This window comes from Podarcis liolepis, assembly GCF_965112155.1.
Source record: "Podarcis liolepis genome assembly, chromosome: 3".
NCBI classification, from domain to species: Eukaryota; Metazoa; Chordata; class Lepidosauria; order Squamata; family Lacertidae; genus Podarcis; species Podarcis liolepis.
This window is the reverse complement of record NC_139557.1, coordinates 96,616,971-96,633,242: the sequence shown is the minus strand read 5'-3', so window position 1 is coordinate 96,633,242 and position 16,272 is coordinate 96,616,971. Positions and strand designations below refer to the sequence as shown.

At 39.9% G+C, this 16,272-nt stretch overlaps 1 protein-coding gene across 5 annotated transcripts in view; it reads right to left on the bottom strand.

Moving 5' to 3' along the window:
• USH2A (usherin) overlaps positions 1-16,272 on the bottom strand; it is a 430,807-nt gene that overhangs the window by 290,089 nt on the left and 124,446 nt on the right. For all 5 annotated transcript variants that reach the window (XM_083493951.1, XM_083493952.1, XM_083493953.1 and 2 more), the window contains one exon: positions 10,717-10,847. In XM_083493951.1, coding sequence (XP_083350077.1) covers positions 10,717-10,847 — 131 coding nt within the window. The remainder of the gene's footprint in view (positions 1-10,716; positions 10,848-16,272) is intronic.

Genomic DNA, 16,272 nt, shown 5'->3' with positions numbered 1-16,272 from the left:
CCTGTGGAGCCTGGTCACATGTGTTTCTTGAAGACATATTAAGTCCAATTGTTCTTTTTTTAGGATATGAAATATCCTCCTTCTTTTTTCCGGAGAATTCCCGCCATTTATATTCCAACTAAGTAGCTGCAGGGACATCCTGTTCTAGTTGAGATGTTCTTAAGATGAGGTGTCTTCCTTTTGCTCCGATCCCGAGGGGGCAGGCGTTGGCCCGCTTCCAGGCAGAATTGATGTTGGTAAAGGTGGAAGCCAATCTGCTCCTTTTTGGAGATCTTCACCGTGGTCGTGAAGGAACTTTTGGTTGTCTTCAGGTGTTCTAATTTTAACCTTCCTTTCTTTGTATGTAAAGGATAATCCTTGTGGGAACTCCCACCTGTAGGGAATTGCGTTGTGTCTCAGTAATTTTGCTAGTTCTGTATAGGTGGCTCTAAGGTCCAACAGCTGTCTTGGGATATCTCTATAAATTTCCACCCTTTTGTCTTGTATTTGAATTGCTTTTTTGAAATGAAGGCCTAGGATCTTGTCTCTCTCTTCCCTTGATCTTAGAATTATCAAACAGTCCCTGGATCTGTCTTTCCTTACCAATCTTCCCAATCTGTATGCCGAGACAATTTTAAAGTCTGTATCTTCTGTTATGCCCCAGAACTTTGAAAATTCTTGTGTCAGATATCCAATCAAGTCTCCTTGCTCAAGTTCTGGAATGCCTCTCAATTTGATGTTGTTCTCACGATTTTTCAATTCCACCATTGACAGGTAGGTTTGTTGTTCACCCACCTGTTTGTGCAGAGGCTTGACTTCTCCTTTTATTTCTTCAACTTCTTTTTGTAAGGCTCCCACTTTTTGTATTGCTTCTCCAGCTAGTTCACGGTTTTCCGCTGTTGCTCCTTGCAGGTTCTCTATTGCTTGCGTATGCTGGGAAACTTGATCAGTCAATTTTTGTATCGAAGAAGTCGCTTTGTCTATTTTCAGAGACTGGTCATCCACCTTCTGGTTTAAGCTTGATAACTGCTCCAATATTTGTTTTAATAGTGTGTCTGACCCACCTGCTGCCATATCTTCCTCAGTGGGCTTCTCTGTTATTTCAGCTTGCTCCCTCTGTGTCACCAGTACAGCTGGAACCGACGATCGGCGTCCTTGGGTCAGTGTTGTTTGTACAAATTGTCCTGGTTTTCTTTCCTTTTCCTTTTCTTTTTCCTTGGCCTCTTTAGTTTCCTTAGCTTTAGATGCTCTTGTTCTCCCTGCACCACTCATTACACATCTGTCGGTGTTCAAGGTCAAATTGTCTATTGTTCCATGGGAAAGACAGAACCAGTTATAAACAATCAGTAGAATGAAAGCCAAAACAAAGATCAGTTCCCAGGATTTTATAATCCGAAAGCCCTGTAGGGGGAGTGCCACCAAGTTTCAAAGACAAAGAAGGAAGTATTCCGCCATTAAAATTCCAAGTTGTTTCTGCTCAATAAATCCAATAATCCAACAGTCCCTTCACCGGCCAAAAAAATTCCCCAAAGCACCTCTTAAAGTTCAGCAAAGTTCCATCAACGGTGCTTGCAACAAAGTCTCATACAGTCTTTTCTGCTCAAATGTATCAGTTGCACTCCAAAAAAGTTTTTTGCAACTGTTTCTGCAGTTATTGCAACCTCTCTCCCCGGCAGTCCGACGTCTGACTCTTTAGAAGTACAAACCAAAAGAGGCAGGAAAAAGGAGGAAAGTCCACATTTACAGCTTAATTTAGTCAATATCCATTCCTTCCTTCCGTAAAATAAAGAATAGATCTAGTAGCGCAAGAAAGTTAAAACTTCCCAAAGTCCCGTTTCAAGCGCTTCCGCTTCTTAAGGCTTTGCTTTGATCTCGTCAGCAATGTCGGGAGACGGACTTCCCTTTTCTCATCTCCCGATTTCAGCCAAATCCAACAAATTCTTTACCAAATTTAAATCCCTTTACTCACGGGTATGTTGCTTGCAGTTTAGTGTTGATTTTAGGAAGAAAGGTCAGCGCTCATCTGCAACAGCCGCGCGGCTTCACTTCCGCGGAAAGAGCGATGAACTCACAGCACCGCTACCCCTCCTTCACTCCGGGTCTCCTTACGGGGTCCCTTCTGTGTTTTCAGGGCAGCTTCTGGTGCCCGCCGAGTCCCACGGCCACGGGCTCACTCTACCCGTGGTTTATCTTAATGGGTCGTCGCTATGCCGCAGCGAACGACCCTTTTCCGCGGAGCCCCTCTTCAGAGAACGAAGAGGACCGCCATTACAGTTTCGCGCCGCCTCCGGAAGTCGGTTCCAAACAAAAATTAACCAGCAGCGACCAGGATAGAAAGTAAGTCCTATCATTCATAGTGGAGTGGCCATACTCCCACCGTCTGGCTATTACTGGGTTTATCCTTGTACCAGAAATCCCAGTGGTGAGGATGAGTGTCAGGGGTCGGACATGTGCAGTTGTCTTCTAGGGCTACAGATTGCTACCAGCCATGGTGGCTATGTTCCACCTCTACTACTAGAGGCAGTATGCCTCTTAATGCCAATTGCTGGCAAACACAAGTGGGGAGAATGTTATTGTACTCATGTCCTGCTTCCCGTGGATATTAGACAACAAATGGATAGCTCAGTTGGTTAGAGCATACTGCTGATAATGCCAAGGTTGCAGGTTTGATCTCCATAAGGGACACCTATATATTCCAGCATTGCAGGGGATTGGACTAGTTGATCCTCATGGTCCCTTTCCAACTCTATGAGTATGATATCTGGTTGGCCACCATGAGAACCAGATGCTGAACTAGATGGGCCTTTGCTCTGAACCAGCAAGGCTATTTTTACTTATTTGAAACATTCATATGCCACTTAAATATTATCCTCTTATAGTCCTTCCTGTCCAGGACTAGACAATGGAAGAAATACACCAACCAGGCAGCTGCTTCAGAAATGCTCACCACATGGGGCAACTGCACATGAATCCAAAGACTCCCAAGCTCAGATAGAAACCTAGATACCATTACTCATGTATTTTTAGTTCCATTTGAAATATAACGCAAACCACACACTTACATACAAAAACAAAACAGACCCAAATATCTTGTCTAATATACTCAGGGAGGAATTAAACATTGTACCTCTTCTGATCATTCCACCAGCAGAAGCATGTTAGCTTCCTAGATGGAACTATCCTACATTCCTCCACCTCGTGCTGTTCTCCTGGCCCCTCCCTGAGCCAGTTTTGTGTGTGTGTGTGTGTGTGTGTGTGTGTGTGTCTGCGTGTGTGTGTGTCTGTGTGTGTTTGCATGTGCAATGGTAGGAGGGCAGAAACCCCATTGCACAAGCAGAAGTCTCTGTATAGGGCTCCTGTTGATGGGACTCATTAGATGAATCCCACCCTAAAACTAGAACATTTGTGTGCCTGCGTTTCTTGACATATCTATTGCATTTTATAAATATTATTAGCCACTTTGAGGACCCTAGTAAAAAAGTGGGATATAAATCTACTAAATAAATAAACCAACATATATACACAAACCCAGTGTTTATATACTGGAACATGTTAAAAAAATCCTTCGCACACCACAAGAGGGGTAGCAATTCAAAAGTACCTTTTGTAATATTAAATACAGCATTTTACTTTATGGGTTATTACTCAGAAGCCTTAGATGATGTGAAATGTTACATAGCAATCTAACAGGAGTGAGTCCCCAGGACTACATAAACCAGGGCTCCAGAATCTATTCTGGCTTCCTATTGGCTTCAGGGAACAGTTAAAGAGTTGTTGGGTTTTGACCTTTTAAAAGCACTAAATGGCCTGTGTTTAATTTACTTATGATAACTCCCTTCTCTACATTCTATAGCAAGACATATTCACCCGATTCCAAAACTGTTATCCTTTATGCACCAGATTAAAAATGCTCTCATTTCTCAAATCTTTGACAACAAATTATTTACACCTTCCATTTCCAGTTTTAATCATCATCTATTGCTGCAACCACATTGTCAACAGTTTTAGGTTCCAAGTCTTTTTTAATTTTTTAAAAAATGTTTTATAAATGAAATGTAAGCCACCTTAAGACCTTTTAATTGGAAAGCCTAGTTAAAAATGAGAGAAAGTACAGTGGTACCTTGGTTCCTGAACACCTCCGTTGTCATACGTTTCAGTTCTCAAACGCCAAAAACCCGGAAGTAAATGCTTCTGTTTTCAAACTTTTTTTGGAACCTGAACCTGTGACGCAGCTTCCACTGAGTGCAAGAAGCTCTTGCAACCAATGGGAAGCTGTGCCTTGGTTTGCAAACATTTTGGAAGCCAAACGAGCTTCCAGAACGGATTACATTTGAGAACTGAGGTACCACTGTACTTGTATTATTATAGCTCTACTAATGGGTATGGTGACATATAATAAAACTCTAATATCTATGAAACTCAACAAAGAAGCATTTCTTACATTTGTTTCAAATTTGTATGTCAAGACTAGCATGGGCACTATTGTTGGCTGTGGTTTCATCTTTTTTGGATGCTTGCTTTACAGAGGGGCACTACAATCAAAACTCCTGCTGGTTGGGGAGTAGAGAAGGAATTGGGCAGAAGTGACCCTGCACCTAGTTCTGCCAGACTCCACCAATGCAGAGCTCCTTGTTATGCCTGCCGAACACGTGGGTAGGCAAACATGTCACTGACAGGATCCCCACCAACAGCAGACCACAAAAAGTTCTGATATTGGGTGAGGATGAGATGTGGAGGAATGAGGTACCCTTTCATCCACTGGATCCCAAGGCTGCCTGACTGCCATCATGCAGCAACACCAGGCCCAATTCAGGCTCAGTTGCTAAGCCAGTGCCAGGCAGGTGCACCAGTCTGTCTAGCCTACTTTCAACTTCCACCCCAACCAGTGGTGGATCCTAGTGCTCTATCAAGTTCCTCTACTTCCTGGACACGGTTTAGTTTGCAGTCTAAACCAGAAGATGAAACCATAATGAGTGCCATCTGACTAAATCATACTTTGAGTAGACCCAGTGAAATCAATGGACTTGTTAGTCACAACCAATTTATGTCCACTGATTTCAGTGCTTCTATTCTGAGTATGACATAGTTAGGTAACACCCATCAATACTAGAATTTAAAGATCTGCTTGGACATACGTGGGGAGCTTTCTTCTTACATGATGGAACTTTTCACTTTTACTACTGGTTAAGAAAAGCTCCCTTGAACTCATGGAACTAATTTCATGGTTCTTTGAATCCTGGTCTGAGCCATTTTCACTTAATTTTCCAAGAACCATGTTTGGACACTAAGGCTTGAGCACCAAGCTTCTGCTCCATTCACATAAGAGGATGTGATTCACTATAACTCCCTTTCCATCTGCAGCCCCCAACACTTATTCCCATACTATTCTCCAATGCCCAGGAGCAGATTTTAAGTTCTTTTAAGGTCTGTATAAAATATTTCCACCTTATTTCCAAGGTATTGTGACATCTTTCTTTTTCTGAAAATAACTTTGATACATCCAGAGTTCTGTTTTACACGCCAGTTCACTCCTGAAAAATAAATTATTCAAACGGATGCACATTATAGTGGAAAGGACAAAACATGTATGTTTACTAGATGTAGGTGGGAATGCAATTTGTATGTATAGTGGAATGTGCATCCTACTGACATGCTTTGCTGGCAAGATGTGCACTTAGATGCTCATTCCAACATGTGTTCTGATGTGCATTCAGCCTCCTGTTTGTTTCTCTCTGGTGAGTTTGCGCAAGAGTTTGCACATCCACCTGCTGATTATTTTTCTCCCACTGGTAAAAAGTAAACTAGACAGAATTGAACATAAGGAAGGTCCAGGTAATTGCTCGTACCAGTGAAACAATATCTGTGTTGGAAATCGAACTGTCAGATTACCACGGTATCCCTACTTTTCACTAGAGCTGCAGGAGAAATAAGATCAACATTTCAACTTCACTTTATTTCATCCAAAGTTCCTTTTGCAGCTCAGAGTAGGGGAATGTAAAAGGGGAAGGGGAAGGTGTTAGTGGGTCCTAGCTCTGCGTCCAAAGACAGAAAAATCAATAGCTTTTTTTTTTTGACACTAATTGCATCCTTTTTCAAACACTGCAGATTATTTATGGAAAGCTCTTTGCAGCACCATGCCTAGCAGCTTCAGGAAGAGTATATTGTCAAAAGTGGATGTAGAATCTGTATTTGGATAAATGATGGCTGTCTTGGAATAATTAGCCCAATCCTTAAAAGAGCAATCGCACACCCCAAGACAGGCATGTGATAGCATTTGTAGGAGACAGCTTTCTGGTATCATTTGTATGTAAGAAGTGCATTTAAAACTAAACTTCTGTATAATCACAATTTTCTCCATTTGTATTAAAATAAATGTATCCAAACACATACATAATTGTAACCTATTACACAAGAGTCATGATTTTAGTGATCTGAATGACTAACGGCCTGGTAAATGAACTCTATAAATTTTAGATTTGTAGGAAGCAAAACAGATGTAAGCACAATACTAAAAACAACAGGAAAACGCAATGACAGTGCTCATGCATTCATTCTAGAATGAATGTGTGTTATAGGGAACTTCTTGTTTAATTAGTGTTTGTTCTTTATGAAGGAGACTGTAATAAAATATATTATCTGGGGATATAGCCAAATTAAGATTCATATTATGTACAGCTTTGTGGAAAGGCAGTATCAAGCAGCTCAACATGTTTCACAGTAGTCAAAGTTAGAATGGCACATTAATAGTAACAGCAGATTCAGGGCATGATGCATTATCAAGAATATTTTCAGCAGCCATCAACAATCATACAGCTATGTCAATCAGACCTGCGTCTAAGATTTGTTTATGTCTGCCACTACAGTAGGAGTGTCTTGGACAAAGATGCCCAAATATTAGTCTAAAATACAAGATAAATGATACACCGATGACAATATATTTTTTAAACAAAATATGTTGCTACATAAAAGCTGTTACTTAGTAGTTAAATGACCTGTTTCCTCCTAGCTCTTCTTTTCTCAAGTACACTGATTACTAGAGATAAAATCCTAAGCATTTTCAAAAGGTATATGTGCTTATTTTCAAAAAGAGTAAGTATTCATCAGAGTTACTGCTTTTCGTCAGTCTGATATATTGGTACACAGAGAAGTTCTCTGTCCCACGAGAATGCATTTTACAGGCCAACAAGCTTTCCGTTTCATACACTATTTTTTATTGTCTTCCACCCTATTTCAACATTTTAATATTTTACAAACACACATTTCATTATCGTAGTTTAATAATTAAAACCAGAACTGGTGTCATGCCCAATTAATGTGCCCTGGTAGCATGCCCATTAGTTTTTCCATTAGTGAATTCAACAATACTAATGGGATTACTAGCATGGGATGCTAATTGGGCGTGACATAAGAAACTGGCTTACTTCTTAGCATACCCTTGCTAATGATGAAATTAATGAGCATTTTATTAAATGCTGTCTCATCAAAGTGTACTTAGTTAGCGTTAAAATTGTTACAAACGATGCTGCATGCCAAAGATGAGGTGTCTACAAAAGCGATTCTTTATATGTTTTGGCAACAATCTGGAGCATTTTATCTTATTCATCAGAAATCACATTTGTAGCAACACAATTTCAACATTTTAAGCTACATAAGGGAATATGCCAACCAGAGTCGAAAGTTGGAGAAAATCACTCTGCAGATATGAGACACAGTCCTCTGAATGCTTCTGTAACATGTTAAAAGCTGAATGACTACAGTCCACAACCCATTTACTTTGTAACAGTGCTGTCAGCTCTAATAGGAATTGCTTTGGAGTAAAAGAATTTCGAGTATAGTAATCACATTTAAATATTCTGAGTTAAGCAAGATACCTGAAGGAGCGTCTCCACCCCCATCGTTCTGCCCGGACGCTGAGGTCCAGCGCTGAGGGCCTTCTGGCGGTTCCCTCATTGCGAGAAGCAAAGCTACAGGGAACCAGGCAGCGGGCCTTTTCGGTAGTGGCGCCCGCCCTGTGGAACGCCCTCCCATCAGATGTCAAAACGATAAACAACTACCTGACATTCAGAAGACATCTTAAGGCAGCCCTGTTCAGGGAAGTTTTAAATGTATGATATTTTAGTGTTTTTGGGTTTCTATGGAAGCCGCCCAGAGTGGCTGGGGAAACCCAGCCAGATGGGCGGGGTACAAATAATAAAATTATTATTATTATTATTATTATTATTATTATTATTATTATTATTATTATTATTATTTGGACAAGAATAGCCCTTATAAAAAGCTATAGAAAGAAGCAGGTCTCTCCAGGAGAAAACGCTTGCATCTTCATGCCAGTTATGTGAAGGTGGAAAGGGAACTGCACTTTAAAAAAAGAAGAAGTTATTCTTATCTAGATCCTTCTATGATCTCCTCACCAAAACTCTAACTTTTCACTAGTGGGGGATGAAAACTCCTAATGACCAATAAGATGAATTATCAATAAATGTATTTGTGGAAAGAGGAGGCTAGATAAGGTAGCCCAACAGACATAACAGGCCACCAAGGACAAGTTTCGCTTCCGTTTCATTTTCTTGCTATGAGGTGTCCATGTCAGAAGGCTCCACCTCCATATGATGTTCTGAGTCCACTGAAAGAACTGAAGGCAAGATGCAGTTGAACAGCTCTTTCTATATATCCCAAGTGTTCACAAAGCACAAAAGAAAGTCCAGGGGATCTCAGGGCATGTACAGCTCCATTACCCCTAACACTACAAAACAGCAACAACTCTTTCTAAGGTTCTTTGGGTGAGTATATTTCTTCTAATTCCGAAGACATCACAGAGTGCCTTCTCAACTGCTTCAAGTTCTGCTTTGTCTCAATTTGGGTCTCAGATAGCAGGATCTAAATGTCCAGGTCAGCAATTGATCCATTCAGGCACAAATGTCACCTTCCTGCACCCACCCACCCCTGGTCTACGTAAACCCAAGTAACAAACTCAGGGAGGCTGGGAAGGTGGATAACGACTAGCATTCTTCTCATATATTAGCCCTGTCTAATATATTTCCCTCTTGGTGCTCTCCTGGGAAGGGTCTCTTCATCCTTCCCGGTTATAAGCTCCCTATGTATCCAGACCTCTGGGTAAGAGATGTACCTTCAAACTGCCTGACCAGCCCTTCTAGTGGGCTCCTGAGGCTTGTCATTGCCTCGCTTGCTAGGGGCCTTCCTGGGAGAATGCAAGGCTGGAGGTATGTTGGCTTAAACCTCTTCCCCAGGCTAACAAGCAGTCTCCAGCAGCCACACCACTTGCCTGGATGCAAAGTTGCTTCCTCTCTGCCCCAGGTAGCTCCTACATGGGCATTCCTCAGCCTTTCTTCCTACTTCCAGCCCCCCAAATTCTGCCTGGCTCTCTACATCTTTTATTTCCACCCTACTCTTCTTAGTGGCTTTTCTGCCCATACCCGCAATCTTGTGATGTATGTTCATCAAACCCATTAGGATGGTGAGCAGGACAGTGATGATAGAAACTGCACTGGGGAAGACTTTGGGAGCTTTTCATAGTTGGTCATCAAGCCCATTATGTATCTACTAAAGTCAGGGCCAAAGTCAGGATCTGGTGTCCTTAAGCAGCTGCCAGGGCTTTAGCTGTTCCTTGGCAAAGTCCAATGTTGATGCTTGCTCTGTGCCTCTTTTAAAAAAAATACACTCTGGTGCACCAGAACACACCATGCCCAGGGCCTCATCAATCCTGGAACTGTAACCTGTAGCCTCCATGCAAGGCTGATGTTAGGACTATATTGTATGCCAGGAACAAATAACAAGGGACAGGTCTTGGCTTCCAATAATAATAAAACCACTGTAATATTGCTAAATTGGCTTAGTAATTAACTTGCTAGCCATCCTATTGTTGGAAATTAGATGATGGACTAGCAAAGCAGTTCCTATGTTGGTATGAAACTTCACGTCACAGTGTATTTGTCAGTTTTTACGATGCCACATGACTTGTCCTTTTTGTCCATTTTTTACGTATGGGGGACCATAAACCTAAATCTAATCTGCATTTAACTGGTCTGGTCTGGTCCCTACACTTTGACAAGTGCAGCTCACAGAGCAATATATTCAGCAATGCTTCCAGAATTCTTGCCACACACTGGCAGCAAAAAAAGACATGCTGTACTTCACACTGGTGACACAGTCACACGACAGCCTTTAATATATGTAATATATTCAAAATCCAAATTATTCTCATTTATTTTCAAAGTTTCTTCTTCGGCTGTCTAATCATAGGTTTATTTTTCTTCTGCCAAACTTATATTTGAATTAGCATGTACAGTTTTTAATACATACATTTAAAAAAAAATACTGGCAATACTGACATTTGTGTTATTTTTACATAATAAACAGTTTTTTATTTCATTAGATAATATAGTTTTAAAAGGAGTGTTGTCAGCTTTGCAGAGCTTGAGATTATATTACTGAAGTTCTGTCTGCATCTACAAAGATCTTGAGTCATACAATCTTAGTGTCAGTATTTCATGGGGTCCAAACAATTTTAATGCAGAAATTTAACTCTATTTGACTTCATAACTTATTAGTAATTCAGTGCAAGAGAAACAATAGGTTTTAAACTTCTGTCCTCTAACAAACTTCACTACATTCAATTTAAATGAACCCATTAACCTATTAATTAATAAGCAGAAAAAGAAGAAAAATCATATCATTAAAAGGTATAAAATGCTTTTGAGACTGGCAAATTTACTATACCTGAGGATCAAAGAGAAAGTAAGGACGTCCCCTCTGCAACTGAAGTACAATATATTCCTCTTGATTCCCAGGTGACACGGAGAAAAGAATTAGACCATCAAGTTCCTTAGTTCTGAAACTCACTTTAATGCCTGGTTAGAAATAAAAGGATATTATTTACTTCTCAGTTTTTCATGCATTCATAGAAATCAATGTGTCTGATAAGAAACAAAAAGCCAGAACCATTATCCAGGGGGACCAGGGGAAATATGTGCACTTGAAGCACATGATCCAATTTACATGAGTTCTGCTCAGGTGTTGCTTTCTAAAAATGTACCTCATGAAAGATGACGTTCACTTTTCCATCTGCTCTACCTTTCCTCCTACCACTAATAAAGATGGTTTATTCCTGTGCTGTGTCAAACTCCACCTCCTATTTTAACGAGTCTTCCCTTTGCACAAAAGTGGTATTTTCTTCTCCCTCGGTGTTATGTACTGAGTTGAATAGGATCCAAAATGCAGCAGTCTGATTGGTCCTAGAACAATGCAGCAGTATGATTGGTTGGCAGGAACCACCCAATCATGCTCCAAATAGAAGTGAATCCACAACCTGATTGGCTTACAGTAGAATTCCGGAATTAGCCAATCATGTGCAGCCCATTGTGTAAATAATGTATATAAAGCAGATACTTTGAGGGGACTTTCATTCATTCATTCCTCCTCACCACTATGAGCTGAATAAAGAGCACGAAATCACTTTGCGACTCTGAGTATATTTCACTCATATTTGGAGAATGGAAGATCTTTGAAGGAATTCCATTAGAGGCAGGTGTGTGTGTTACACTTGCCTTATTAAATGTACAAAATGGAAGACTGGGAGCTCTTTGTACACAGGCTTACATCCTGGCAGGACCTCCTAGAGTGACCATGTGACCCCATAACCTGAGATGGTTACTCTAGGAAGTAATGTAAGCCTTTGTACAAAGAACCCCACACTGTATTTTACTGTCATGGAGAATAAACACTTGGCAAATTTTCTACCTCAGGTGTCAAAAGAAGTTGACTGGCTTTGGATAGTACTATGTGCCTTGACATGAAGCAAGGGATACAATTTGCTGCTCCGCCTCAGGCAGCAAAATGTCTTGGGCTGTCCTTGTCTACAATTATGGCTGCTAGGCAGGAAAAAGCATGTACTGAGGAGGACACTGAAAAGTAAGCATTTGATGAGGATTTTATTGACACAATTTTGGCACTTTTGTAATGAATATTAAAATTATTTGTGGGATTCTATGCTGTTTTCAACAAGGGCAGTTATGATTAACAATATGCTCTAACTTCATATCTACTCATACCCATATCCTTGTGGTTCCCCCTTAGCACATTAAACACAGAGCAGGCTAATTTATTGGGTTTTACCCAGCTGTAGCAAATGAATCAACTTCTTCATATTCATTTTTTCCCTTCCTTTGCCAGGCAGAAAATAATAAGTAATGGGAAGCTCTTTGTGTAGACAGAAACTATTATGAAAAATTAAAGAATCATAACTGCAACACGTATTCATATTACATAAGGCTACTAATTACCTCACGCCACAAGCAATATCCTTTGACCCACAGACTTTAATCATGCCACAGGTTGTCACCGAGTGCATCACAGTGTACTCACAAATATTAAGACGTTCACTTGAGATAATGAACATCAATCATGCTATTAAAGTAGCTGTTCAGAGCTATGCAACAATTGACTTTGAATAAACATAACAGGGGATATAATCAAAATCTCCTTTAGTGTTCAGGTGGCATTTTAGAGGGCTAGGGGTGGCACTAAGAAAAAGAAGAACTGGAGGGAAAAACAGAGAAATTTGTCCTCGGGGCGATGTCATGGTTACTTAATTCTTGATTATTCCTTTACATATATTTACCTTTTTAAAACTGATTGCTACTAAAATATTGAAGGCAGATTAAAAATACATAAAAACCAACATTAAAACAACTAATAAGAGACACAAGGTAAAAGAGTCAGCTTCAGTAATTGCCTGACAGTCCTGTAAATAATACCTAAACTCTTGACAGTATTTGTACTAGTGCGTTTGGTAATGATACTGGTGTGGCATGTCATGTTCTAAGAACATCAAGTTTTGAGCCATTGGTCTATTGCAGAGCTTTCCAAACCGTGTATCGTGACACATTAGTATGTCAGCTACAGTGTGTAGATGTGTCATGTGATTCAGTAAGATCCTCTTGAAAGTGCTCTCTTTCTATCAGCATTGCTTTGCCAGCATACATGTTACAGAAACCACATTAGATCTCTATCAAGGAGCTGCCACATGGTACCTGTAATATATAGTTGGACCCTTAATTGAGAAGCTTTGAATATTATTATATTAAATAAAGGCTAGAGCTGGATGGTGAAAGGTCTCTTTAATATATTTTTCCAGCCCTTTCCTATAGCTTGATGAGCCACTGAGTGTCTCAATTACCTCCTGATTTCATATATTTTATTCTATTCTCTTCATTGTTCTCAACTTTCCACATCACTCTGTCATACACTTTCTGTGTTTTACTGGATGGCTCTAAGATGAAAAACTATGTAGCCTTACTTTCGACCCAGAGGTACAATACCTTCTGCAACACAACTATCTTTAGGAACAGTGCACAAGTGAATTTTCATGGAAATTGATAGTAGTGCAAATATAGCCAACTTAACTCTGCTGGTAGCAGAAAAAGCAACATTCCTAAAACTCCTTGGGTTGGATTCAGAAAAGTACTATCAGAAGGGGCTGTCATGAGATAACTTTTGGCATGTTCCATCTGCTAAACCCTCCTAATCGCTTTCCTGAGAGTTGGAGAACCCAAGTGACTGGGGTGGGCTAAGGCCCTGGGGAGACCGGATGACGGAGATTGCTGACTTGCACACTGAGGCTCCTTTCATAAGCAATACTTTGTGATACTTTCTTAAAGTAGTAACTGTGATCTGGGGCAGATTTGAAAAATATAATAAACTAATTAGTCCCCCCTGCCCCCGTTATTATCGTTGCAATATCTCAAAGCAACCAGAAGCTAAAGGAGGTCAATCTAAATAGGGTAAAGAAAAAGAATTGTAAACAAATCTGAATGTGGGTGGGTGGCTGCATAAAGGAATTAATAAAAGGACCAAAGGAATGGTGTTCTATACATCCTATCATTCTGGATCAAGGAAATCATCTTGATTTAGACTCAAGTACATTCTGTTATGTTAAAGTGACAAATTTGATACCTGTTTTTATTTTTTTTGCCACCCCATTATACCCACTACTGGTAAAACAAACAGGACATTTTAGCTTTAATCTTCTTACTACATAACCCAAATAACTTCAGTCATGTTTGCATTAATGTTGCATTAATCATGTTGTTGCGTATTAATGAGTTTTCAGGCTATGCTAATTACTGTCATAGATTCTGCAGCAGCCCATTAAATATACAAATTACAGAATTAAAGAGCCAGAGCTCTTCATGATTAATCTTTAAATGGAGAAAAACTAATGATGTCTGTACAAAGTTTCTCTCTACTTTGGGCTGACTGAGCCCAATGAGCAATCAATTAGAGTATTTGAGGAATAGGAAACCTCTAAGATAGTGTAAAGGGGCTTTTTTTGCACAGTTATTCAAAACAGGCATTGGGGATAAAACCTTTTCGGTTTTTCTACTATACAAACATTTATAACATCATCCAATCTTTAAGACTTTCTTAAGTGTCTACAGGCTTACATTCATTATTATGTACCCACTGGAAGCAGCTGCCTGCCTCTGTATGAATATAGTAAATCAATCTTCTCTTTTTAGCAAGGACACCGGTCCTGTTGCTCTCTAGTTAAGAAGATTTACAGCAAACCTTGGTGAAAACAAAGGCGAGATAAGTTTAGAGTCATTTGATAAGATTTGATGTATTAGAAGCACTTTCCCCTCCTAGCTCCTGAATGATGTTTTGTTTAGGAAGAGAACAATGGCTAGTGGTTAGGGATTGTAAATTAAGAGAGATGGATTCTGCACCAAGTTCTGCCACAGACACAGCGTAGAACATTAGTCAAGTCATTTAACTTCTCCTGGCCTAATTTCATGGACCATCTGTAAAGTGAAGGTTGGTACTCTTCATCAAGAGAGTGGGGGTGCAGTTAATTATCAACATTTTTATATTTTATATTATATTTTTATATTATATAAACTGCATCCTCAGATACAACCAGAGTGCCTAAAACCAATATATATTTTTACTTATCTCTGGAAATATGAATGACATATGCAATCATTACCAATTGGACTGGATGCATAAGTCACAGAAATATTTCATGGGCAAACGTCCTGCACAGCCAGTAATAGTACCACTAGTAATACTTCATAACTAGGGAAGCTTGAGGATTTGATATGCTCCACCTTTTGAAACAAACATACAGTGGTGCCCCGCAAGACGAAATTAATTTGTTCCGCAAGTTTTGTCGTCTAGCGAATTTTTCGTCTTGCGAATCACAAAATCCCATAGGAATGCATTGAAAATCAATTAATGCGTTCCTATGGTCAAAAAAAGTCCAAACAAAGCCAAATTTGGTACAACAACAGTTTATTAACTGCTCTTTAAAGTCACACATACTGTAAAGAGCAGTTCAAAAATTGAAGGGAAAATAAATTAACTTTATAAACAAAACATGTCTTTGTTTTTAGACAAAGGAAACAAAGTCGCGAGACGTTTTCGTCTTGCGAAGCAAGCCCATAGGGAAATTCGTCTTGCGAGGCAAATCGAAAACGGAAAAACCTTTCGTCTAGCGAGTTTTTTGTCTTGCGAGGCATTCGTCTTGCGAGGTACCACTGTACCTGATTTGTACTGCCCAGGGTCATTGCAGGTTGGAAAGTATATATGCAAATTAGTCCACAGTTCTACAAACCTTTCACTGCATAGTCCATCTGCTTTGTTGTTGTTGTTGTTGTTGTTGTTGTTGTTACAGTTTACCCAAGGACCCTTTCTGTCTTCCTGCCCCTTCTTCTTCTTTTTTACAGCTTCAGGGTGCTTGGAGCAGCTAGAAAGTGTTAAACTGCTGTACAGTACAAGCTGAAATGCTTGTGAAAAAGCTCCAGGAACCAGGCAAATATCTTTATGAGCCGTCCTTTCGTGGATAATTGTACGGAAAAAAGATGGCTGCCCCCATGTGCCCATGGAAGCCACCAGCATTTTTTCCTACCAGATCTGTGTTAGTTCCAGACCACCTGTAATAATGGACTTTTCATTTCCTGGAGCACTTTCACAAACATTTTTAAACCACAATGTACTGTGCTGTGCTTTCTAGATGCTCCAAGCAGTGTGGAACTTGTAAAGAAGGAATATATATATATTCCTTTATGATAACCACTTTATAATCTGGAAGGAAGGAAGGATAAAACAACCAACCTCTTGAAAATGTATACAATTTTATAATTGAGAATTTAAGCACTCGGAAATGGGATGAAACAGTCTTCCTATCAGTTATGTGTGAAAAAGGCATGGACCAACTTAAGCCTGATCTGCCCTTCCCTATTCACCACACAGGGTATCTTCACAGGACCATTTCAG